The sequence below is a fragment of the Fistularia commersonii genome, chromosome 1, assembly GCF_037954325.1.
Source record: "Fistularia commersonii isolate RoL2024-O1a breed Wild chromosome 1, RoL_Fcom_v1.0, whole genome shotgun sequence".
NCBI lineage: Eukaryota > Metazoa > Chordata > Actinopteri > Syngnathiformes > Fistulariidae > Fistularia > Fistularia commersonii.
The window spans coordinates 14504426-14531434 of NC_141284.1; the positions used below are offsets into that span (position 1 = coordinate 14504426).

At 38.5% G+C, this 27009-nt stretch overlaps 1 protein-coding gene across 2 annotated transcripts in view; it reads right to left on the reverse strand.

Moving 5' to 3' along the window:
• Positions 1-201: 201 nt before the first annotated feature.
• The window catches only part of tmem63c (transmembrane protein 63C), a 39249-nt gene continuing 12441 nt past the window's right edge, over positions 202-27009 (reverse strand). Inside the window, exons 3-23 of one of the 2 annotated variants that reach the window (XM_086149742.1) lie at positions 20346-20425; positions 19014-19101; positions 18173-18210; positions 17037-17179; positions 16085-16136; positions 15889-15997; positions 14966-15039; positions 14652-14732; positions 14448-14568; positions 14136-14269; positions 13602-13724; positions 8463-8616; positions 8262-8368; positions 7608-7694; positions 7407-7472; positions 7140-7302; positions 6936-7041; positions 5872-6039; positions 5655-5767; positions 5498-5572; positions 202-4201 (exon numbers count right to left, since the gene is read on the reverse strand). In XM_086149742.1, coding sequence (XP_086005868.1) covers positions 3971-4201; positions 5498-5572; positions 5655-5767; positions 5872-6039; positions 6936-7041; positions 7140-7302; positions 7407-7472; positions 7608-7694; positions 8262-8368; positions 8463-8616; positions 13602-13724; positions 14136-14269; positions 14448-14568; positions 14652-14732; positions 14966-15039; positions 15889-15997; positions 16085-16136; positions 17037-17179; positions 18173-18210; positions 19014-19101; positions 20346-20425 — 2313 coding nt within the window. In that variant the 3' untranslated portion in view covers positions 202-3970. The remainder of the gene's footprint in view (positions 4202-5497; positions 5573-5654; positions 5768-5871; positions 6040-6935; positions 7042-7139; positions 7303-7406; positions 7473-7607; positions 7695-8261; positions 8369-8462; positions 8617-13601; positions 13725-14135; positions 14270-14447; positions 14569-14651; positions 14733-14965; positions 15040-15888; positions 15998-16084; positions 16137-17036; positions 17180-18172; positions 18211-19013; positions 19102-20345; positions 20426-27009) is intronic. The other variant, XM_086149749.1, reaches the window with a different exon arrangement.

Genomic DNA, 27009 nt, shown 5'->3' on the forward strand with positions numbered 1-27009 from the left:
CAGAAGAGTTCATGGCACAAGATGAGTCAGTTGAGCTGAATTAATTTTAATTTCAGATCACAGCACTTCACTTTTGACAGATGAAAACCTTTTAGCCTGACAGAGATGAATCTCAAACCCAGTCAGTCCCTCTACCCCAGTCCTCTATGAGATACGACAACCCTCATTTATGGCAGGTTGGTCACAAGGAATCAAGTACTGAGGATATTCAGATTTTATTACAGAGAATAAAAAGTAATGAACAAGTCTGGGAAAATAATATACCTTCAAATAAACCTCCAATCACAGTATACTCAACAGTATATGAACAGATGTGATGGGATACTGTGAAACAAGTTAAGCATGAGAATGAATGCATAGCCTTTAGAGCCGAAAATAATCTCCATTTTGTATTTTTCAAACAAGACCATATGTAACGATCTGTGAAATAAGCTTCTGCAGAAGAAAAACCACAACGCACTGTGGCAGCTTGGAGGAAAATGTTCGAGATGGTCTTTGAGTTTTTTTTTTTTGTTTAAATCCGTCAAATAATGCTCTTCAGTGGCCACTTCATGATCCTGTCAGGGTTCATGTGTTCTACACAGCAGCAGAAGCTCGAGCCAGAATCCTCACAGAAAGAGATGAATACATTTACTTTCATGAAGCATTAAGTCATACTTTTTTAAAAGGATGCAGCAAAAAAATAAAAAGAGATGAATAATCACAGTACACAACAAGTTTACATGATTTAAGTCATTGTAGACCACCCAGACAAAATAGAAAATGTAGCACTGAGTCACATTCATTGCATTGACTCAAAGTAATGACAAAGCTATTAAATTTAGAAAGTCATGAAAAGTGTTTGAAATAAAATTGAGTGTAAGTTTTGTTTCATTTGAACATGATGAGCTTAAAGTCAAACTTTACATTTTCTGTATGTACACATGCACACGCACGCACACGCACGCACACACACGCACACGCCAGATTTACGAGTAGTTGTTATATAATAAATAATTTGGATTTATTATATAAATATATCAGACAGAGCCTTTTTTTTACTGCTACATTTATCTGTTGTACTTTGTTTTACAACAAGAATGAGAAAAAACGTGAGCTCACCCAAAAGCTCTGGCAGAATTTTACCACTGCACTAAAGGTGAAGAAACAAATCCTGAATGTTTTAAAACCTTAAACTGTCATTGCTAGTTGAAAGACCTTTTCACAAACAGCAACTGGAGAAAATAACATGAAAAATTCAAAGGCCTTGAACAAGCAAGTAAGCGGACCTTAAGTGGAGATGGTCCGGGACTTAAAGGACTATCTCAACCTTTTGGCAAAATAGTCTGGATGCCAGGATCCCTGTTGCAAGACAGGAAGATAGATGGCTTTCAGTGTGCCTACGTGATGGGACATTGCACACTTGCTTTCAGCTAGTATGCTAAGCACAATTAGCGGTTATCAAAGGTGGCCTACCTGCCGAAAGCTACCTTATACCACTTATGATGTGACATATTTGTTCACCCAGATAATTTATGATTGCCAAGCTGTCTCCCAGGGCTGTCTTGCCTCAGTACTGTCTTACTTTGCCAGATCCCAGATAAAGTCACTAATTAATGCCCCTCCACCCCTAAACTCTTGGTCTTCTGTTAGTTGTCAAATGCCTGTTTCCTTTAGTCTTGCTGTTTTTGGCCTTCCCGTCGGTCAACGCCACCTAAACGTTCTTCCTCTGCAAGCTACAATAAAATGAATGAAATTATTCCATTCGGCTTCTCTCTATTTCATTTTGATCCTGATGATGATAATGCAAAATAAGGTGATATCTTGTTTTACAAAGCAAATACATAGTGGAAACTATTTTTCTGTCGAAAATGTTGATCAAACAAATTTTTTTACATAGTGTGAATTCTTTTTTTGTAACAACTGTATGCAATTATAGATCTTTTCAAATCGTCTTACTCTGGGTTATGTTTCTGTGAGACGTAAAGAGCATTTTAAGATTTGTTTGCAGAGCTTGCATTTAGGCTATCATTCATGGCGGTAACACTGGGTGCCAGGGTTCCTACTGCTCGCACGGAAAAGAACATCACTCTTCTCGTCTTACTGGAGGACTCATGACAACTTTCAAAAAGTTGGATAGTTCCCTTCATGATGTCTGACTTTGTCAACTCTGACTTTGCTGCAAAAAGTATAAGAGAACGTCCAATTGGATGACAGTGAAAATCCAAAACAATGTACTCTGTATTGTTTTATCCTCGTCTACTGTTGGCCCCCTTCACTTATCAGCTCATGCAGCATATTTTAGGCCATGGTGGATTGTCACATGAAAGGGATTGTTTCTTCAAGGCACAGCAAGAGACACAAAGGACGTACTGCAATGGGTATACATTCACATTCCTTGAAAATGGGGCGCTTGAAATAACCCCCAATTAGAAAACTCATGTACAGAGAGGGAGCGACAAGCAATGAACTTAGTACAACTTGATCCTACGAAAAGAGATTTGCCTAAAAACGTATTTAACACACAGAGAAGTGGCTTAAACAATTGAACTCATTAAATCTCACTAATTCTCTACACATTTGTGACATAAGAGAAATTAATCTTATTCCTTGAAAAAGGGTAATGGAGTTGGATTTTTTTGTTGCAGTATCAGTCTCAGTTCTGTACATTTACAGTACAGCAGAAACAAGAAACATAAGACATAAAACTGCTTCTTTTTTTTATATCAAACAGTTTTTCACTAAACAGACTATGGCCCATCCATTTTTGGAACCAGTAAGCAGCCTTATATGAAGAGCAAAAGTGTTATGATCCTTTTATAAAAGCAATTAGTTTAGTTGTTTTGATGTTTTTTTGGCATCCACATAGTTTGATTAAATCAATTTTGCATCATTTGGTTGGAAATTCTACAAATATTTCTTTTATATTCATACAACTCCAAGATTTAACAGCCATTAGTCTCAAAATAATACTTTCAGAATTTTATAACCAAAATATTATGTAATAAAATTGGAGGTCATGGTTGGGGAATGAGTTTCAGTAGTATTACCATATTTCACATAATTACCATACAAGACTGGGTAAATTCTTCAATAAATATACATTATGAGGGCCTACGAAAAGACAAACTTCATAGTTCAGATTTAAAATCCCTTAACGTGCTTCTAATTTCCTCACATCTGTCATCCAATCAGAATAAGTAAAATACAGTTAAAATAGAAAAATTAATATATATATATATATATATTGGAGAATAACAGAAAGCTGTGTGTATCTCTGACTGATCTCCGGTGGAATCCAAAGCCTCACATCAATGCGCCAAATGGTCTTAGAAATATTGACTATAATTACAACAAGCTTCAGGTACACTCACGCTGTCTGGGACTGTTGAGAGGACATCCATAGATCACTGAGTTACAGTCGATGCTCCATCTGTCCCATTTTATACTGCAGATGGCTTCACAACTCCCTGCCCTCCCCCTCAGCCCAGTCAAGCTTTCCCACTGAACAACCAGACATCGCGTGCGCCCAGACCCCTCTTGTCAGTCTGTCGGGGCAAGCCTGCTCACACCACCCACTCTGATAGGAACTTTCACCTCTACTCATGTCCAAGTGGCACAACATAGTCATAGTCATCATATTACTCAATTTCCTTTCTTGAAAAAAATGACCAGTCAGTATTTCTACTAAAGTATTTTTTACATTTCGGTTAATTTATCTGCAGAGTATCCAGGATATGATTTGGCAAACTGCTGCGTAAGGATTCAAAGTGATGCTGATATGGATTCCGACCTGTTTTTTTTTTTTTTTTTTTGTTGTTGTTATTTTTCTATTTTTTTCAGTTTCTTCTACCCGGTGTGATCTACTTTCGGGGTCTGAGGCAACTAAGTCGGATTCTGAGGTCAGAGCTTAAAAGGCAGCAGTGCAACCTTTGCAATCTGCATCTCCAAGGTGAAGTACAAATAAAATCTCAGCTTGTGGTGGTTGATATTACTGACAGCCTACCGGGCTATCCATGAGCGGACTAGAGCAATAGGCGTTTGGGGGATCTTGCAGCTCTGTCTCACGAGTCCACCCGTGTTCTTCCTCAACCTCTTCTTCATCTGCTGTAACGTGAGTTGAACTCTGAGAGCTGGCCATGGCGCCGTAACCATGGTGGGCTGGGGAAGGCATGGGAGTCAAAGCCAGCTCTGGCTCCAGCAGGACAGATGCCACAAACAGCTAGAGGGAGATCGACATAGGTTCAAGCTCATGTCACAAAGTTGATCAGTAAATTCCACACAGATCAATGAATATTTTCACTAGAGTGACGGAAAGGATTTTGTTATATTTCTGGATTAGAACAAACTTGTAAATATGGGATTGATATTGTGTTAAGATTTGGAATTGCACTTTAAAATAATAGTGTAGGTACTATTTTTTTCTTGGTTCAATAGCTGCATACAGCAAAGTGATTTGATAAAAGTATAGTATAGACTGTTCTAGCTATTCCATTATACAATCACAAGTCTATGAAAATATTAACTGACTTGACGGTAAACTCTAAAGGGCTATTTTTCTGCTAGTGTGTTGGCATATGACAGAGGAAAAGGAAACAACTTAACTTTCCTCGTGGCATTGTTTTCAAAATTATAAAGAGATTTGCAAGATTTGTTCTGAATGTCTTCATGTTATTTTTTTTAGTGCAGGCTGTGTCCAGGAGACTGCATTGCAACTATACGTCCCTGTATTTGTAATAATAAGATTTGCCACAGCATCAGTAGTGAGGAAGTGGTGTGATAATGATTTTCCCAAAACTGCCCATATCCCCTGAAATATCCAGTTACTTAGCAAAAATTAACGATTGACATGAAAGAGGAATGGTCATAAGATAATGGATCTTGATTTCACCTCATAACTAGAGTAGCCTTTACTGTCATTGCCGGACACCGTGAGATTAGAAAAGATTGGAAACCTGGAAACTATGCTATGTTATTTTCCAGATGTAATGGCTCTCACATTTGTATTGTATTGCTCACAGTCAAGACACAAAATAAAACAGCTAGATCTACACAATTTTAATTCAATTTAATTTATAATTGAATTGAATTGATAACTTAATGTAATTTAATTCATCATTTATTATCCTTTATCCTTTACCCTTTATTATTTTATTAGCCTTAATTATTTTACAAATTTTACAAAGCAAATATTTTGCATATTAATTTCTTTAAATAGTTATAACCATTACCAACAGGGATGGCTAAGCTGAAATCAACATATATAAGTTTTGTTAACTATTTAGCTCCATAAAGCAATGACATCTAACATTTCCTGCAAAATAACTCGAATCTCAGATGCCATTATTTCCAACCACCACGGATTCTTGGAAAAGCATTTCTGCTTCCACAGCAGTTTCCCATTTTGCAAAATGAAAAAACCTTGGCCGAATGCTAATTTCTGAAACATAAGTAAAATTATCTTTAAAGTGTGTGTTACTGCTTTCCTGGATCATAATAGGAAATTACGATACTGTACACTGGAGGCAGTGGTTGTTGTTACAGTGGTCCTGTCTGCATCGGTGTATGTTCCCTCTGCTGGCTGATTTGACATCTGAGACAGAGACAATTAACCTAAAATAAATATCAGTGAATCAGTATGAGCACATCTAAAGCTGAGGCTTAGCAGAGCTGACCTGGTAACTTGTCGACTTGTCTGGCTGCTTCCTAAGGCACAGGCGCAAAAGGTAAAAGGCAATACAGGTGAGCAGGGACACTAGAGTGAAGAGTGTGATCGGATGTATGGGGCCTGTGACAGCAAGAAGGATACATAAGCATTTACACAGTCACACACGCTCTTAACTGTAAGATCTTGAAACCGCAACAAGATGAGAATGACTATAAAGGTTGTACCTAATCTGAGAACAGAGAAGAAGAGCAGCCAGAACATACAGAGGATGGGAGCCACAATGACCTGGTGGATGGCGGCTAAGTGGATCTGCTGGTTGAGCTTGGTGGGAATGTATGCATAGTAGATGTTGTATCGGTCCACCATGTGCTTCAGGATCACATAAAGCAACCCTAAAAAGGCACAAATAGACCAAATGAGTAACATCATATAACAAACCATAAAAAGTCAAGATACAGACTGAAAGCAATGGAAGGCTTTGTCCCTGGAAAATCCTACTGACATAGGGTTGATGAGACAGAGATTGGGGGGGTTGCTATTTTCAGGACTCTGGTGATGAAATCTCACGTTTATATTAAAGGCTGGCGTCTATAACGTTTGAGAATCCGTGGGATTAACAATATTGTTCGGTTTTTAACAAATCATGGTGGCATTCTTACCCACCAAAACATTTACATTGGCTTAACTACAGTATCAGTCTCATTTCTGTGACTATCCGGACAGATATCTTGGATATTTTTAACCAAAGCCCCTCGGGAACAAAGGTATGGGAGATGTAGTGAATTTGAACTAAAAAAGAAATATTGATTATTGTGGCACGATCTCCACGCAATCAGATTTTTCCATGACAAACAGTAAAGTGAAAATGATTCGTATCCTTAGACTTTCTTAGGCTTCCGATTGGAGGCTTACCCTAAGAATGTCAAAGTGCCTGCATTTACTCTGATTTATATAAAAAATATGCTTGATTAATATGGCAAAAACAGGGTGAAGAGTATCAAAGCACCCGCTTCCACTGAGGATCTGAGTGCAGGAGTATAGAGAAGCCTGTTGAGCTCGAGGCAGGGACAGGAGCAAAGTGGGCGTCTGGCTTGAAACTCGCTGCGTCTAGGCATCTGGGACTACAGCAGCAAATTCGCACAGTCTGCAGCAGACTGGCAAGCCGTGCAGGAGAGCAAGGTTACAGAATAAAGAGAGACAACACATACACCCACGAAGACGGGAAGGGATAGGATTGATAAGGAGGATGTAAATGAGGACAAAAAGAGCTTAACTGCATTTTGCTCACCGAAGGGTGTAATAATTGGACATGTGATGCTGTAGGTCACGCTGACGGCAAAGATACACGTGGTCCAGGCATACTCCAGGCCAAACTGGAACTCGTAGGTTTGACTCTGTAGCCCGAGACAGAAAAATAAAGAATGGCCTAAATCTCACATCTGTGGTACAATAAGATGAACCTCACATGAGAAGCGTGACAGACTCTACTAACCCGTCTGACGTGAATGCGTTCAGCTTGGGATTTAGCAAAGCAGAGGCGGAGAGCGTACACCGTCAGCGTTGGGATGCGAAGAAGCTCCATAGCGGTGCCAATCAGAGCTGATGTAATGACGTAGTTCACAAAGAATGCGCCGTTATCAGGGAGGAAAACACACCTGCGCAGAGATGAAGGAACCCGATAGGTTTGCTTAGGCTGAAATACTTTTACATCTATCATTTTGGATTTCTGAGACAAACTACTTTGTGCAAGCATTCTTACTGGAATTTGACATCCTTTTTATCCAGGAAGTTGACATCAAAAAGCCAAGTGAAGAACAGGTCAAGACTGAATTGAGAATAAATATTGAAAATTATGCAGTTTAAAAATGTTATCTCAACTCAGTAGAATTGCATTTCCTTGATCTAGAAAAAAATAAAAATAAACTGGGGTGAAACTCACACCTTTAATTTGTTGTCATACCTTGATAGACCCAATGAGGGCAGGATGAGGACCATGAAGACCAGCAATAAGAAGCACCTGTGCATTGTCACCTGGTTCTTACAAGATCTGAACATCGAATATGAAATAATTGAGAAAAGTCATTTATAAACAAACTATGCAATGCACACAAAGCAGAGCTGGACTGAAGGTGTTTAATGAAGAAAAAAAAAATAGAATGGTCCATCAGCTGATTTTAAATGTACATCATGGGGCTGCTGGAGTAAACATAAGCAATACTTTTCACTCCAGTTAAGTGTTGATTTGCTGCTGGTCCTTTGCACATCATGCATGAACAACATAGTTTGCGGGGATGCTTCTGTAAAGACACTGAGCTCATAGGTACGGCATGAAGTTGCCTCCTGACGTACAGTTGCTCTGCTCCTCTTACTGCAACTGAGAAGTAAGTGCATGGTGATAAGTGCACATATCATTATCCTCACATGGCGATCTCTATGACAACCTGCCCAGAATAACATTGCAAGGAGTGAATGAGCAGGGAAGGAGTGAATGAGTAAAGAGAGCAACAGGGTAAAAAGGATAATATAAATAGGGTTCTAAAATATAGAAAGTTGAGAGGGAGATGGACTCTATTTCCATTTCAGACTGGAGTTGTTTTTGATGGCTTCCAAGTACCTGGTCCAGTGGGACTCAAAGAAGGCTGAGTAGTAGACGACGAAGGGCAGGAGCACTGAAAAAGCCCATAGCAGAAAGGTTGGGAAGAACTGGGTGATGACCGGAGTCTGTATCAAAAAGGAAAAAATAAATAAATCAGAAACCTAAGATGAACATTATGTGACTATATAAGCTCTTGGGATTTAGATCTCAAACTCCCACCTGCAGACTCTCCACAGGCCTGGTTACGTTGAACTTGTCCATGGTGTTGACAATAATGGCGGGAGTGGTGAGGAAGAAGAGCAACAGAAAGAGGAGAATGTTGAGAAGGACACAGCGGAGCCACCAGCGAGATCCACAGACTGAAAGGTTTTCCCTGAAGGCAGAGGAATAAGTAATGAGTTGCTGCTCCTGGTAGAATGGTAGTGATCCTGCTGTGTATTGAAATAGTCCTGAAAAAACTTCTCTTGCATATGAGGTCAGCAGTAAAACACTGCACAGGGATGGAAAGCATTTTTGGGAACCGTCACTTCATTTTAACGAAGAAAAAAAAACAAACTCCGCTTAACCCTGTAACCTACTCTAGTGAAATTTGATCAGTGCGCAAACAGCAAGCAAATCAGTAGGATGCATTAATAGTGAATACTACAACGTCTGTGCCTCATCAAATATGCATCCCACCGTTTGTTACGTAACATCGCTCGGAGTGCTGCATTTGCTCTCCTAGACAAGATAAATGTACTGTAGGTAATCCCATGGGGAATGAGCCTAATAAACGGTTCTTTTTGAGACTTTCTTCTACAACAAAAACTTTGAAATCAAAAATGAAAAAAAGGGACATAAAAGTAAAAGCCGTTCAAACTATATGTTTACATAGAAATACTGTCAAAAAGTAAGAAAAAAGATATTAAAGACACAGGCTGAACAACATGAACTTCTTCCTGTTCTGTGCTTTCAGCTGCTCCATTGAGGGGTCGCCACAGCAAAACATCTACATGGAGACATCTTTCACTGCATAGATAGATCTCTTTGGTCTTCCTCTATGCCTTGTGCCACATTGGATTCTGAATTAAACAATTACACCAGAATTGAAGTGCAGACTTTAAGGTTTAATTCAAGGGGTTGAACAAACAAGATTAAACATGTAGGAATTGTAGCTATTTTTACACAAACGCTCCTCATTTCAGGGGCTCAAAAGTCATTTGACAAATAAACAACCCTATGCAAGATGTTACTTCTCAATATTTTGTTGAGAATCCTTTGCAGGCAACGACTGCCCACGGACATCGCCAAACGCTGGCTTTCCTCCTTTGTGATGCTTTACCAGGCCTATTCTGCAGCTGTCTTTAGTTGTTGCTTGTTTGTGGGTCATTCTGTCTTCACCTTTGTCTTGATCAAGTGACATGCATGCTTGATTGGGTTGAGATCTGGTGATTGACTCGGCCATCACAGAATATTCCACTTCTTTGCTTCAAAAAACTCCTGAGTTACTTTTGCAGTATGTTTTGGATCATTGTCCATCTGTACTGTGAAGCGCCATCCAATCAACTTTGCTGCATTTGGCTGAATCTGGACCCTGGACCCTTTGCATCGTGTATTTGCAAGTGTATTTGCAGTCCCTATGTCCTCTATTGTAAGTCGCTTTGGATAAAAGTGTCTGCCAAATGCAATGTAATGTAATGTAATGTAATGTAATGAATCTGAGCAGAAAGTTTATCCCTATACAGTTCAAAATTCCTCCGGCTGCTTCTGTCATCAATAAACACAAGTGACCCGGTGCCATGGAAGCCATGCATGCCTGTGCCATCACACTGCCTCCATGTTTTACAGAAGATGTGATGTGCTTTGGATCATGACTTGATCCAATTCTTCTCCAAACTTTCCTCTCCCTATTATTCTGGTACAGGTTGATCTTAGTCTCATCTGCCCAAAGAATGCTGATTCCAAAACTGGGCTGGCTTCTTCAGGTGTATTCTGGCCAAGTCAATTCTGGCATTTCTATTTTGTAGGCTGATTAATGGTTTGCACCTTGTGGTGAATCCTTTGAATTTGGATTTTCAAAAATCTTTTTACACAGAAAGTAACTGTCGATGTGGCCACTCCTAAAATTTCTGCGATCGCTCTGATGGATTTCTTCTCTTTTTCCCAGCCCCAGGATGGTCTGTTTCACCTCCATTGAGAGCTCCTCTCATGTTGTTTGTTCACAACAACAGCTTCCAAATAAAAATGCCACAACTGGAATCAACTCCGGATCTTTGAACCGCTTAACTGATGACAGGTTATTGAGGGAAGAGCCCATGCAGCCTTGTTTTTTTTTTTTTTTTTTTTGCAGCCTTCAAGGTCAATTGGCCAATTACTTTTGGTCCCTTGAAAGAGGCGGGTGCATATTAAAGCGTTGTAATTCCTAACCCTTGCTCCAATTTGGATGTGAATACTCTCAAATTACAGCTGAGAGTCTGCCCTTTCAGACCATATTGGTTATATAATTGTATACTGAATATCTTGTCGTGAATAGCTAAAATAACAAAACTTGTGTCACTGACCAAATATTTCTGCGCCTATCTGTATACTATCCGGTATATATCACTATTTTGCACTTGTTCTTAAAACCAACACACTTTTCTTGTATTCCTCAAGCATTCTCGCAATCAGTAAGATGCTGTTGAATAATACAGACAATGACTCTAATGCCAGCTCTCTTAGAAACTTCCATACCTCCACAGGTACTGTATAGTATCTGGACAAAAAAACCTTTTCACGCTTCATCCTCATCATCTTCTTTGTCACCAGTCATCCAACAAACCAGCATCCTATGCTGTCTGGCTACACTATCACCCACCACTACTTTGCAGTCATTGATCTCCTTCAGATTACATTGTCTATTCAAAATGTCATCTACCTGTGTGCTCCAGTCTCTGCTCTTATAAATTACCCTACAGCCATTTCCATCCTTTTTGCAGTCTAACACCTGGATCCTGGATAACATGTCTATTGAAGTCTACAACACTCTCTCCCGTCTGGGAAAAATCTGCATTACTTCATCTATCTCGTTCGAGAATTTCCCTTTTTCTTCTCTAACTCATATTGTTTCCTGTGGGGCATGACCGCGAATAAAATTTGACCATCACATCTTTAATTTCTCGTTGCAGATTCGGTCTATCTTACACTCTTTAACTCCAGAGCATTTCTAACAAACTCCTCCCTTGAGATAGCTCCTACTCCGTTTCTCTTCCCATTAATACCATGATAGAAAACTGTAACTCCTGCTTCTGTGCTTCTCTTGGACACACTTTACCCCTTTGCATCACATTAAACAACTCACTTTTCCTGTCTTAGTCCAAACATTCACACTCCTTAATTCTCAATCCTAGGCTTTTACCTTCCTTGTTCTCTCACCGCCTGCAAACACGGACTCCTCCTCCCCTTCTTCGACCCACAATCGCCAAATTTCCCCTTGTATCCTGTAGGTTATCAATACCACAGGCAGTTGTTAACGTGGGCCTCGACTGATCTGGTATGAAAGCCACAGGTTTGATTTGAATATTTATTCTGGAATAGCTTTTAGGTCAGACACCCTCGCTGGCACGACTCTCTGTCATATCCAGGCTTGGGACCAGCTCAAGGGAAATATTGGCTTGTGCTCCTTAGGGCCAGAATAATAAGAACATGAATGATTATATTTTACCAAACCAGCTCAGATAACTAGGTAAGTCAGAGCTAGGACTCAGAAGACCCAGTTGAAAAACTGCAATCAAAAAATGACAGAATGTGGGGTAGCACCAACAGTGATCATCCACAGAGTTGGATTTGTCACATACACGAGTGTTGAGAAGATGCGGTGCAATTTTGGTCTGAAAATCCAGTCCATGCATCACGTTGTGATGGATTAGCCTGAAAAATGAATTGACTGAAGAACAGTGTGTCATCGGACATTCCCCTAAAGCGTGATGTTATCTCCGTGTTCACACCACTGGCACAGTCTCAGCTCATCAAATCTGAAGATGCCGAAATATTGAAATAAATTTCCGCGAGGTCAGAGACTAGCAGTTTGAAGTCTTGGAGTCAGTTTGAAGTTAAGAAACATCTGACACTACATTAATGAATTAAAAACTTTAGTTTTTGAACATTTAGCAATCAATTAACAAGTCAATGATGTCCCAATACCTTTTTCCAATCTGCAAACAACCTGTCTACTTGTTGGGGCTTCAATGAGGGACTTCAACAAATACGGGACAAATAAGACAGCATTTGGGATTTCTTGAGATTCATTCATCTAGTTTACTATTTGGTTTTATTTGGTTTATCAAAAGATTCTTTAACGTCTAGCTAACCTGTCTACTGACGTGGAGCTGGAGAACAAACAGCTGTGGAAGCTTTTTCTTTATAGCAGTAGTTTCTATTTGTAGCCATGAAGGACTTCCCTCAGTCTCTATATCTCCACGCTCTTAAGCCCTAGAGTTTGCTGTGCAGTAAAAATGTTTGAAAATCAGTAAACCAAGAAGGTCCTCCTTTGTGTCAATGAGGTATCACAGAGGCATGTGAACATTGGTTAGAGTTTTTGTCTGTGCCATAAATTTGAATTGTCAGCTGGAAAAAAATAACCAGCATCAGTTATCAGATTTGTCAGAGAAAACAGGCTTATTCGGTCATTATCAGTACCGATACAAATCATAACAAATAATTTCAACAACAAAGCAACAGTCTTCGCCTCTTCAAACCAACTTTGAGCTTCTAAAGTATGAACTGGGTTGTTGTTTCACTGGCAAGCATAATAAAAGTCCATAGATTTTTTTTCTTTACGGTTCACAGTCCAGAGATACTTAATTTTCTTACACTTATTAGGTTGGAATTGCGTCTAACCTGGGAGACTGATATGCAAAACTGGAAACAAAATGTGTGTGTCTGGGCTATTTTTCTCTCCATTCTGTCTGATTTTAATGAACAGATCCAAGAATTCAATAATCAATTATTCCTCCAAAAATCCAAACTGACTTCAAAAGCATTTAGCTTTTCACACCAAACGATGAAAACAATTTGCTGAGTCTTTAACCTCAACCTCTGTTATCTTGAATAAGTGTATAACCTTTAGCAAACCTCCCGTGTGCAATTTATCAGTGAGTATAGGTACTTTAAGTAATCGGACTTTAATGCTATTTTGAATGCTATTATAAAAGAGTCATGGTTTGAAAATGACGATCTCTGATCACATATGGAATCACCTAGTCAAAATTGGTGAATTTGCAATGGGAATTTGCATAGTCCTTACAAACCAACATAAAACAGAATTTCTGAAACAGAATGGAAACAGAATGGAGGAAGAACTATAAAATGTTTGATGGTTCCTAGATTGTTGGTACAAACCATATGATGTCACTTGGAGCAGGTGCATAGCTGATGCCCCATCTGTGAGACTGGACTACAGTGGTGATACTGGACTGCTGGGGTCTGCCACGACAGCGTGCACGACTGTAGTCCTTCACAATCCTGCAAAACAGGTAGAAGGATCTTTTTTTTATATTGAGATCAACAACCAAATGAAAAATATAAAAGCCGGTGCAGATGGCATTGGTTAAGAGGGATCAAGCAAACATATAGGAGCTGTAACTACATATACAGAGATTTCTTGAAATATGGAGGGTAAACACTTGAAAATGAGCAAGTGGTTACAGGGAAATTGTCTCTTCATGAATCATGGCATCATATTTTCACATGTGATATTTTTGAAGCAACATTCTCCAAATTGCATGTATGAGGAAAGCACTGTGAAGACAAACGCAACTGCAAGAAAGCTGCATCACTGACCAATAATTCTTGTATTATGAACGTTTTCTTCAAGCTGTTAGGAGTTCATCATAGACATAAACTCGAACAACATTCTTCCTGTTGTTTACTCACACTGCAGTCATCCTCTCGTCCCGAAAAGTCACAAAAGCTACACCCAGCCTCTTCATGGAGATGCGATTTTTCTCAGCGTTGAACTCATCAGTCCACTTCTCCTCTAATTCACTGTAATACTGTTCTGCATCCACCTACAGCAAACATCATGGAGTGTATTATTCAGTGATCCAGAAGTTTACACTGGCAAAACAAGCTCTTGCTACTTTTATTGCCATTTGGATTGCAGTGCCATCCTGTGGAAACACCCTTTATGTGCAACACAGTGCACAGAGAATGCCAACTTGGAACTCTGTAACAATTTCAAATTACCTTGTCAAAACCGCATGAGTCGCAGCAGAATATCTGAGCACACGGATGGGTCTCGATCATGATCTTCCCTTCTTTTTGGGCTTTGGTGGCAAAGTACAGTCTGCCTTTCATTGCCTTGCGCCTGCAAAGCCCTACATCCTCAGACACGAAAATAATGGTGATCACATCATGCTGCATTGCTATGATTTGTTTCTTTTACTGTACCTCTCTAGGTCGAGCCTCATCAGTGTTTGCACATCAAAGCAGAAGCGGACGTCAGTCACCGTGCAGCTTGGGTAGGCCTCACTAGAGAATGAAGTAAAATCATTTGAATTATCGTGATAAAACAACACACAAACACACAAAAATGTGTGTGTATATATATATATATATATATATATATATATATATATATACACACACACACATACATACACATACATACATACACACACACATACACATACACATACATATACATATATATATCTCATCTCTACTTAACAGTATAATAAAGAAATAGAGAAGAAACTGTGTACTGGAAATGTTTGGTAATGAGTCCTGGGTCCGAGATTTCTCTTGGTATAGAGGTAATCATCAGAGTTCTTTCCACCTGCAACACATGATGCAACCGAGTGCAGGGGTGTTACAATCAGCAAAGTCATATTTATTGATCAATATTTGTCACTCAACAATAAATATGGGCCTGATCTCTGCATCTCTGCTTCAAATGAGGCTCTTGGAAGTGTGTTTTCATTTTTCCCATGGGACCAAAACACAATAAAATGAAGGATTTAATCAGTATCTATAGTACAGAATGTCTGTCAATCTTATGTGGTCTTACATTTATATCACTTCATATGTTTAATAATAAACATAGGTTGTGACACGAGATCTATAATTTGTATGAACGTATGTAAGTGATTTGTCTACAGTCCACTCATGCAGCCAACTAGATAACTGACTGTTATGAAGCCAGTATGTAGTTTAAAGTAAGTTATTGACTTTTTGACTAATGCTATCATATAATTATCATAATTTTGGGATAACAAGCAATTACAGCCTGAAAACATCATTGCTCTAGAGGAGATCTGCATGGAGGAAAGGGCAAAAATACTAGCTACAGTGTGTGAAAACCTTGAAAAGACTTAAAGAAAACATTTGACCTCTCTCTTTGCCAACAAAGGGTATATAACAAAGCATTGTGATGAACTTTTGTTGTTGACCAAATATTTATTTTTCACCATAATTTGCAAATAAATTATTTAAAAAATCAGACAATATGATTTTCTAGATTTTTTTTTCTCAGTCTGTCTCATAATTGAAGTATACCTATGATGAAAATTACAGGCCTCTGTCATCTTTTTAAGTGGGAGAACTTGCACAATTGGCGGCTGACTACATTTTTTTTTTTTTTGCCCCACTGTAACAGCCAGTATTGTTTTTCTCCAAAATGACAGACCTTCTCATCCTCCCCGTACTCCAGCCGCATTGCATGGTGAGCCATGCAAAGCGATGTGATGATGAAAAAAACGAGAGCGAAGATGCAGTGGAGCCACAGAAAGTTGTCTCTGTGAGGCACAAAACCACCACCATTATAATTTAAACAAATATAGACAGAAATGTAAAATATGATGTCATGGCCCTGTTGAACTTACCTTTCACTAACATTAGCCAGAGTTGTTCTTCCAAAGTTTTCAGGACTGTCTCCTGTAGAAATAATGGATTATGACACAGACAGATTCGCTTCAATACGACTAATGGGGAAGCCCTCCTCTAAGTGGTGGGTGACGCAACTAGAGAGAAACATCACTATTTAAAGAAAATAAATCAAAACCAATGCATTAAAATTTCACTCATCCAAATGAAATTTCAAGCGAAAATCCAATTTCACAATAAGCCTTACGCTTTAGACTTGAGCAATCTTTTCTTTTTTTTTTTTGCTGTTGCCATGGAAGCCAGTCGCTGTGTGTTTGTTTATTTAACAAGTTGGGTGACACTCTTCAGAGATGACAACCAGTGCATAATAAACCGCTTGTGGGGAGAGCCCTGCTCTTCGTAGTTCCTGCAATTGCTCCTGCCTATAGCCCTTAATGACTTACTCATAATTACAAAACAAGCACACAACTGCCAAAAAGCATTTTTGTCACTTTTAGCAGTTGGTTGTGTGCACCATACCACACTTGACACCCACATGCGTGTATATTTAGAGGAAATTAAGCACTTTCTATTTCGACAATCCCACTTGAAGAAGTGATTGATGTGCTGCCAGTGGTATGCTTGAAACTTTCGTTAGATGGAATACAGGTTTTTAATGTGTCTTAGGACACACTGTAGTATTTTGTGCTTTGTTCCCCTTTTTCTTTATTAAACTTATTTAAAATAATATTGAAAATTGTATTGACTGTTTCTGAGAAAGACTCATTCTGGCTTCTCATTCACTCACTCACATAGCACTTTTTATGTTTTATGCATTCTGGTGTGTACGTGAATAACTCTCTGTGTGTGGCCTAGCCTCTCCTCCTGTGTTACTACTGCCTCTCTGGTGGTTAAGGGTATCCCTTGGCTTAGAAACAGCCATCTAGTATATCATATGAGGGCACAAAATACCAAGGAGGTTTCCTGAAAAGTTGATGGGCAGGATTACAGCCAAAGACAGCAGGCAAACCACAGTCATTAGCAGGATGATGTGGCGCTGGAAGGACAGGTATGTGACAGCATCCGTGCCACATTTGCTTCGAATCTCCTCATCCCTGCGGAAACCGAGTAACAACTATGAACAAGGACACACATGTCTCACACTGTATTAGGGATTACAAGAGTGAAGAAGTGGTCCATAAGGCTCACAAGACAAAGGTGAGGGTGTAGCAAGAACCTTTTTCAGATATAAACCGATTAGTAAATACAAATGAAGTGATAAATATTACCTGTTGTAACTCACATGGTTTTAGAGGACATTTTAAAAACAATAGCTTAAGTAGCTTTTAATTTAGCTAAAAATTACATAAATATAGTCAAGAAAAAGAACATGCAAGAAATGTCATAAACATCAGAAAAGATGACATGTGTAGAGTATTACCTAAAGATTCAATAACATTTACTGAAAAAAAGCAAAAAATTACATTAGCATCCAGCACCTTTACTTGGGGTCTGGATTTGAGTATTTGATTTAATGACTGGTCATTATAGAAAATTATGATTTTTTTTTTTTTTTTTAAATTTCATCGCAGTATACATGCAGATGTGTCTCTGGCCATGAACGCAGGACCTGGAGCTTATACTTAAAATACGACACGACCGCTTTGGTGCTTGAAGATGTGGTTTTACGGAAAGGAGGTTCAGGAAACCCGATGTCATAAAATAGAACAGAAAAAAAGAAGAAAAGAGGTGCATGCTAGGCTCATGAGGGCCCACACATTGAGAACTCGCAGGGTGGGTTTGCACTTTCCCAGCGATCCCAGAGTGAGCCACTGGCAAAATAACTAAAAAAAGATGCAGCCAAACTCCACTATAATACTATGGAAACTGTGGAAATCTGTTGTGTCAGTCAGACTTGAGCAAAGTGCAAATATTCAAAAGGAGACATGGCACCAGCGGTTGCGTGAGCCGAGTCTTGTTTGTTTTTGCTGCTAAATGAGATATAACGTTACTTTACATCATCTTTGAGGACGGAGGGCCAATAAATAGATGGACGGCTGAGATGAGAGGCTAAAATAATTACAAGGCCAACTTCTTTGTATACTTACTTCATATGGTAAAGTGTTGTGAGCCACAAGCAGAAGCTCTGGAAGGGGAGGAGAATCATAAAACATCCAGTGGATTGGTTATTAAAGATAATGAGTGACATATGTATGCAAGTCTGGGCTCAAAATCAGGCTGCTTGCAAGAATCTGGTATCTGCATAGTAATAAGGACTGAAGGGTGAATCAGAAATGGATATTTAATAGGTTTAGCCTGGAGCTGTAACTCCTGGACTGCAGCCTCAGCTCTGTGTCAGCATGGGGTGATGACTCCAGTCTGACTCTTTGTCTTACACAGTTATAAACCAAAAGAGAATGATGTCACTTTGTTGCACAGACGGCAAGAAGTCACAAACGGACCAGTTGAGTCATGATCCAGATTTTCCTCTAAATAGCTTGATGAGCGAATAAAACAACCTACATACTGCACAGTGTCTTTAGATGATAAATTACTGAGAAATTCAGCTTGACAACTTGGTAAAATGTATTTAATAGATGGCGACGTGGTGAGACAGACAGTCGTCACCATTGCCTTAGATTTCGAAAGACTAACATACCAAAAATATCTGAATCCCAAGCGTTTAAAGCGGTCTTCAAACGCCTTAATAACATTTTTTTTATTTCTTATTTTTAGGGGCATATTACTCTAAGGAAGAGGAAACTTAGAGAAGCATCTGCAATGCTTAAAAAGCAAAATAAAACAAAAATGCAAGGTAAAAGGACATTACTCAGCATTACTCAGCACTACTCTATTAAAGTGAGTGAGGCAGGAACTAACTCAGGACATAAAAATCGAACTTCACAAAAGAATTAAATGGAGGATACAGCCAAACTAAACGAAACTTACCATGTCCTTTGTCTCAGAGTCAGAAGGGCTGACCTCAGAAGGAGACTTCTCTTTCTCACTTGGTTCTCCGTAAAATAAAGACGTGAGACTAAAGTAGGAAGACAAAATGATCACCAGACCGACTGTGGCCTCGTGAACTGAGTGCAGCCTCTGTCTGGGGCCATTTACCTGTATCGATCGGAGTCTTGAGAAACAGGAAACATTCATTAATTCTATTGTGATAATGTTACTCTTTTGGCTGTCGACAGCTTGTCCAATTAAATGATGTAATTCGGTTAGTAAAAGAGATAGCTGCTTGGAGAGACGCACAGATGCTGCTCTCTGGTGCTTAGAAGCAGTGAGAAGTAATCAAGTAACTCACAAAGGCATCATGATGGACTCACAAAGTTAAGAAAAACAATTGGGGGAGAAATTTGCTTATTGGCAATATTAATTATGCCATTCATTTGGGGGGGGGGGGAGAGCTGAAAGAAACTGCTAGACCACATCATTGAACACTAAACTATTACAACAGACACACCATGATACAGCTTTATATACAAAGTAGTATTGAATGTGCAGTAATAACTTCAGCATCTGAAAATATTGATTCGTTTTTGTTTTAATATCTTTTGAAAAGTTATTGAACTGAAAACTATGTTTACCTTTTCCTTTAGCTTGTTCATAACCAAGCCTGTTTAGTAAATGTTTCTCCTCAAGGCAATTATTTGCAAAATATCAATCATGTTTCTAGACAAAGAAATGTAAAGATATCACATATGGACACTGAGTTGGAAATTTTCCATCATGAAGTAAAATATTTGCATGACATTTGGTCCCTTGCACTGAGCTTGGGCGCAATTTTTCTCAGGGCGCGCTGAACCCCCAACTAGTCGCATCCAGAATAATAGGTTATAAGTTTGATTAATTATGTAATGTAAAGTATATTATATAGCACAACAAATTATTTATTGTATCATAGTACCTCTGAAAATATACTAAAATAATCAAAAATTAGGAAAACTAGGGCCATCTTTTAATGAAAATTTCATGAACACACCTCTTTATATTCATTGATAGTATTCAATGATATTCCTTGAAGGAACCTACAACATTAGTTTTACCAGAATTTAGTTTTCCAGCCCTGTTCTCAGGGCAGTGATGACAGTCTCTCGGTTACAGCTTAGCAACCACTGCTGCAGTACTCTTTACAGTCAGCAAGGGGCGCTGCACCATCAGCACCCAGGAATGATTCCAAAAGGATAATTTCTCCATCTTAAATGTGGTCACAGCTGGAAAAACCACTGGCTGAATAAGAATGCGTCGGAGCGAGACAGAAAGAATGGGATTTACCTGTCATTCTCCATCAGCAGAGCTAGTCGCCCATAGTCCCATGCCGCTTTCCTCAGACAGGAGAAGATGAGCAAAAGAAACTGGAACACAGACCAAAACCATGAATGTAGGTCCAATGAATGATACATAGGTTCAAACTTCAGCATTGATATTAAGTATGTACAACTGTATGGTTATAAAATAAATATTATTATACTTACTGCAATTGCAATACTGTATATGTAAAAAGGAGTTTAAGGAAATTGTTGTTGAATTGCTTATGAATTTAATGGAATCAATAAATGCTTTTCAAGAAATATTTATGAATTTAAAGAAATTTTCATTTGGGTTTGATTGAAGGCTGTTTTTAAGGACAATTTTTCTATTGAGAAAGTTACAAGATAGCTGTATGGTTGTGCGATTATTATTTCGATTCCCATCTCAGCTGAACCGAGGACTCTAATTTTTGAATTGAAAGAATGCTTTGTTGAAGAAAAAGCACCATCACACCAACCACAGTACTGGACTTCAAGAGCAGGAGCCAAGCCAAAAGCCATGATTTGGGATGAGAGAAAATAAATACATGGTACATCAACTGTTTTGATAATATTCAAACATTATAATATGGCTCTTGGTGTCATAGACTCATTTCCAATGCAGTTTTCACATCTGGAAGCATGCAGAAACAGATAAGATGAAAAGCAAAAGAATCAATTTTATATTTCACAATTAAGCTTTGGAATCCCTGTATCACTGCTTTGTGGTCACCAACATTCTAATTTGACACTTATCGTGATTTAATTATGTGTATGAAGATTACATTTACCGTTGTTTTACAATTCAGTGATATTAAACCTTTATTATTATTAACGTCCTCCCCAAAACACTGATAATAAGCTATCTTCTTTTTTTAGAGTAGTGTGTGGTTGTCTTGGAAACTACCAAAGACAGGCCAGCATGCACACAGTTACACATGCTGTGAGTGCTAATGCTGAATGAATATGGTGAATAGAAAGAAAATATAGGGATAGCCCCGATTCTACCATAAATAAGAGAGCAAACTGAAAACGGAGTTAAAACATACCCTATTCTACACAGTGGTGGATTGATGCAGAATGACTATACATTTAAGTGCATAAGTTACTGATGATGAATGAATGCTGACCGAAAAAGGAGCAGGAGGGTTGATGAATGTTGGATTTCAATTACAACGTGAGGAATGTTGTCACCAAATGTGGTTTAGCGGGAAGCGAGTCATCCATGTAAATGGGAGAAAAACCCCAATAAATGCCCAATGACTTATTCATTATTAATCCAAAGAGATACATAGCAACAATGGCAACCTTGATTGAAGTTAAAGTTGAATAATGACAGAATATGGTCACACTCGCAACTTAAATAAGGAAAACAAGTCCTGCTCAGTAACTGTTTTCTGTATAACCTCCCTCTTTTATTTTATTTTGTCTTGCGTGGGCATGCACTCTTCAAGTCCCACAGATGATTTAGTCAGTATGATGATGGAATTAATGCAGAGGCGTGCTCCTGTCACCTGGGGGAGGGGGCTTTGACTCATCTAGTCATTAAGAGAGAGTGCTCAACCCTCCATGTTGTCTTGACAACCAGACATCGATAAAATGAGCCAATTAGAATGTGGAGGTGGCAGGTTGGGAGTGATATCAGTGCAGAGATCAAGCCTGACAAGGTCTGACAGTGGAACTAAAAGAGATGACAGCAGAAAGCAGAAGCCTCTGATTATCTAAAAAACAAGATAAAAATGGATGTAAGTATGTTTGTAAACAATGCATTGGACCAATGGAGAGGATTCATTTCAATAGGAAGTGTGCATGACGCTTGATAGGATAAAAATTGAATGAATGTCATGTGGTCTTTGTGCATGTTTGTCTGCATTATTATGCCAGTGTGTTTGAGTGTGTGTGTGTGTGTGTAGGGGGGGGCTAAAGCTCATCATGAAGGCAGAAATGCTCTGGTTCTTTAATTCCTGCCTAGAAGGAATGCAAAAGAGAATCTAAATAAGAAATAAACAAATAAGAAAGAAATATGAGCAAAATATGAGGAGCAAGCTTCAGAAGCTGAAGATTTGGGTGCTGATTTTATTGCTGAGCATCTTTGATATACATTTTAACCTTAGTCTTCCCAACAAAAAAAAGGCCAAAAATTTAGAAGTAGGCCTTTCTCCTCCAATTGCAGACAGGGGTAAACCTACAAACAAATGTTAACGACAGACAAATTTCTAAATATTTCCAAAAAATGCCAAATTGTTATAAAGCATCACCAGGGACCAAATTAAGGATTTTTTTTAGTATAATATTTTATCTCCATTAAAACCTGACTTTTGAAAACAGCACAGCACTGTTACAGCTGCACTGAAGGTCCTGAATTATTTATTTGAGACTGTACAGCAAAAAAATCTTGGTTTGCACTATTTGCCAAAAGTACTTGACACTGTAGATCCCAACTCCTGATACTCCTGATCATATTGGCTTATTAGATTATCTAAGCATGCAACTGTTTGGTTCTCCAACTATCGATTCAACAGAACACAAAGTGTTCAGGTAGCTGTAGCTCCCTCTTTCTTTCTGAACTACCAAAGCAGTGCCCCAAGGTTTAGTGCTGGGACCCATTTCATTTTTTAATCTACATGAACAATCTCTGTAATAACGAAAATACATTGTGTTGTTTTTATGCAGATGACACTATCATTTTTTGCAGTTTAACACTCACTCCAGCTTTTGAGTTTTTACAAGCTGCTTTTAATGTTATCCGGTCTTGTTTATTTTGATTGATTAAATTGGTTTGAAACACAGATAAAACCAAGCTTGTGGTTTTGACCTGATACAAAGGTGCTACCCCAGAGCATTATAAGTATTGACTAAAAAGGTGGGTTCGAGCTCTATAAAGCTCTAAATTACAAATACTTGGGCTTTATCCTAGATCAGGAGCTCTCATTGAAGGCTAATATAAATACTCTGGTTCGTAAATTTCAGGTGACACTTGGGTAATTTTTTGAAAATAGAACCTGCTTCTCTCAGGGTTATCCAAATGTATCTTGAACACTGTTTTTCATTCAGCACTGAGATTTTTCATTGGCTGTGGTCGCCTCACCTACCACTGTGAATTGTTTAAGAGATTGAATTTGCCTTCCCTGACTGCACGCACATACACACATTGGCTTACCTTAACATATAAAGCTCTTTTATATTTGATTCTGCCTTATTTGTGTATTTTGATGCAAAAACAAGAGGTCGCTTGCCTTGCGTTCTTGTTCCACTTTTGTTGTTCAATTGGTAAGAATGGAAATACACCACAGGCTGATTTGAAACCCTGAGGTTATTCCACTTAGAGTTTTCTGCTCAATCCTGGGGGACAGACCGTATGACATCTTTGAACATTGCCTTTTCAAGTTCTTAAATTGTTGTTTTATTAGTGAGTTACAGCTACCGCATATTTTAGTGTAAATGTTATGTTTTTAAATTGTACTGTCACATCTGGAAAAAAAAGAGTTCTTAGGACAAGTGCTGCTGACCTCGTGGGCAGGTCACTCTTGCGAAAGAGATCCTGATCTCAATATTTTTTACATGGTTAAATAAAGGTTCATAAATTAAAATAATTCATCGAAGGAATTCAGAGGTTTCAAGTTGATATCACTTGAGTGAATAAATCCACATATTCCAAATAATATATAATCTTTAGATTACATACCCTGTCAAAATTTACTTTCATACATCAAGATGTAAACAACATATCTTTAAATTATAAATAAATAAATAACTTAGGTTTTCTTTTTTTTTAATAGATGAAAAGTTTAATATTTAAAGTCTCTCAACACAACTGTTCTAGTGTTGTGTTGATGACAGATCAGAAAACGTCACAATAAACAACACAATATAAGAAGATTTGTCAAAGCGTTCTTTAAAAAAAAAGCGCGTTACTCAATAAAACAATAAAGATATAAGGGATTTGTCCGGAGCACACAAGAGAATTTGAAATCTGATGTTAAAAACATGAGTGAGCACAGACCAAACGAGAAATGCAGGGTCCACTATTGTGTGATTCATGAGGCTGAAGCAAATTCTCAATGCAGAGAGGGACTAGAATGAATAGTAAGGGGGCTCAAAAAGTATTACTGTTGAACGCTTTTTCTTTATCGACTTCAGAAATTCGCCTAATTTTACTCATAAACTAAGTATGTAGTTAAACAACATTTACCAGTGTTGCATAAAATAACCAGTGCCAGGCAAATTGCCTTGTGGGGGTTTTAATTAAACCAGTAGCTCAAAAGATAATCATTGGCCTTTTAAGAATTCAATTGTGAAGTACAGCAAATGCATATTACATTATGGCTGCAAGTAGTAATGTGTAGACTCCATTCATTTCTATAAATAGTAGAAGTGAATGTAACTTTTTATTTTCATTTAAACAGTTGACACCCTGTCAACTGTTGTCAGGAGTGTCAGGGGCAATGCAAAGCAGCCATTACTATGGTTTTTAAATGCACCGAATTAGCATTTCCACATCAAATGGGTAAGCTAAAAATGCCTTGTACGCTGCTTGGGGCCAGATGAATTGTTCTCAAATTATCCCCATTGTATAGCAGAAATCGACAAGCAGCACAGAACGGAATAGAGTGGGGAGTGATGGGGAGCTGACCCAATGGGAGGCTCATCTCTTTTTGTGCCTGGAAAGATAAAAGAGGTTGCAGACTTGTTTAAGACTCAGCGTACTGTGTGGGGAGGAGGGACTCCGTGTGAGCTTCATGCAATACAAACAGAGAAAGTGTTGAAAAAGAAAATGCATATCTAAACAAAAACAAGCATGCCCTCTGCTCGCAGTGTGCAAAATGCAGCTCAGAGGGCATCGCCATCGAGGAAGAAATCCTGGGGAGGGAGACCCAGTTTTTCTAGGCTCTGCAAAGCTGGAAATTAACACATGTTTGTGTCGGGAAGAAAAAGTTACATATCAAGAGCAAAGAATGTAAGAGAGGAAAAAGCAGCCTGTAAAAGGTGACAAAATCCGGTGTACCCTGAAAATCTGAAATTTTATTCTTGCACTATGCCCAACTGACTCATAGTGACATCCATGTTTGCATCATCTGTGATATCACAACAAAGGCTATAAAAATATATAAACCAAACATTTTTTCATCTACAATTCTTTGAGATTAAACACTGAATTACTGTGCAAGCCGCAACTCGGTTCTCACAGATATCTACATACAGGTGTGAGCAGACCTGAAACCAGTAAACTGTATTGTGTTGAGAGACTTGAGGGTTTGATACTAGAATCGTGCTGTTGTTCAAGTGACAACTTTAAGTGTAGTAAATATCCCGTAGACAGGTACATGGATACATACAAAGCTCTACTGAAAGACTGTTGAACGGACTTTCATCCACATTTCCAACTTCCAACATTCATCTGGATTTGCATCGTAACTGTGGCAGGGTAGATAAACACTGACTGAAATACTGTGAATAGCTCATTATGAATTTATGCAGGAAGGGAATGATCAACAGTATGACCTCTTATCTCCTTAACCTCATGAAAATGATCAGAGATAAGGGTGCTACAGAAGGGAATGAATTGTTGTTAGATGATGACAACAACAACAACACACTCATTCTCAAGTGTTAATTTCATTCTCCATCACAGTAAAATTGATTTTAGCCACCGAATGACTTTGTCCCAGTTGCCAAACCAAGAGAGTGAAGCATTAAAAAAAGTTAAAAAAAAATGCCATCACTGCAGGACCAAGCAAACAACACAGTGTGGTACAAACAACATTCCTAACTGAAACAGTACAAGATGTTACAAAAACTGAATGGGAATATGACATGGATTCTCTTTCCACATAGCATGGCCATCACAGATCAAACATTGGCAAACAACATCCTGCCTGGTTCGGTGACTTGTATGAAAAAGGAGTCCAAGGAGTTAATAAAATGAAATTAAATCACCAGATGAATGTAAATAAAGGCAGTGTCACAGCATTAGATGTGGGAATGCCAAAAAAAACCCAAAACATCTTAGACCACAGTTGTACCGATGACATCAGTGGGCATCGCTGGAGAACTGACCAGACTGCCATCATAATGATATCAAGGGCAACAATGTTTGGAGGTCAAACAGTCAAGATCCTTAAGTTTGTCTCCACCATCTGTCAGAAACAACTATTAGAATAAATAGCAGAAGGATGTTGTGCTGCTGCTTCCAAACACATATTCTGTTATCCCCCTGCTGATTGAACTTGGCTGTATAATGAAATAAGGATAGTCATATTGTTCAAAATTGTATCTGTTACAAATTAAAATTGTCATCACTATATATGTGACTTCATTAGCTTTAAGGAAGATCCAAAAAACTTCTTAGATCCTATGATCAAACCTAATGGAGTTTCTGATGAGTTCAAGGCTGAAATCCAAAATTTGTTAATTGTATAAATTTGTCTCAAGTAGCACAATTTTGTCAATTACACCAGAGACACCTTTACAGGTCTCAAATGGGGATGTAACAGACAATTTTATCAGCCCCACAGTTTACCATGTTGGTCTCGGGAGGAAGGAACTGACTGACCATTTCAGACCAACGGATGGCTGCTGGCTGTCAAATAGTGAGCTGTTACCATATTAGTGCAGACCTCTGCTATGAGAGGTGCATTTATAAATGCCAG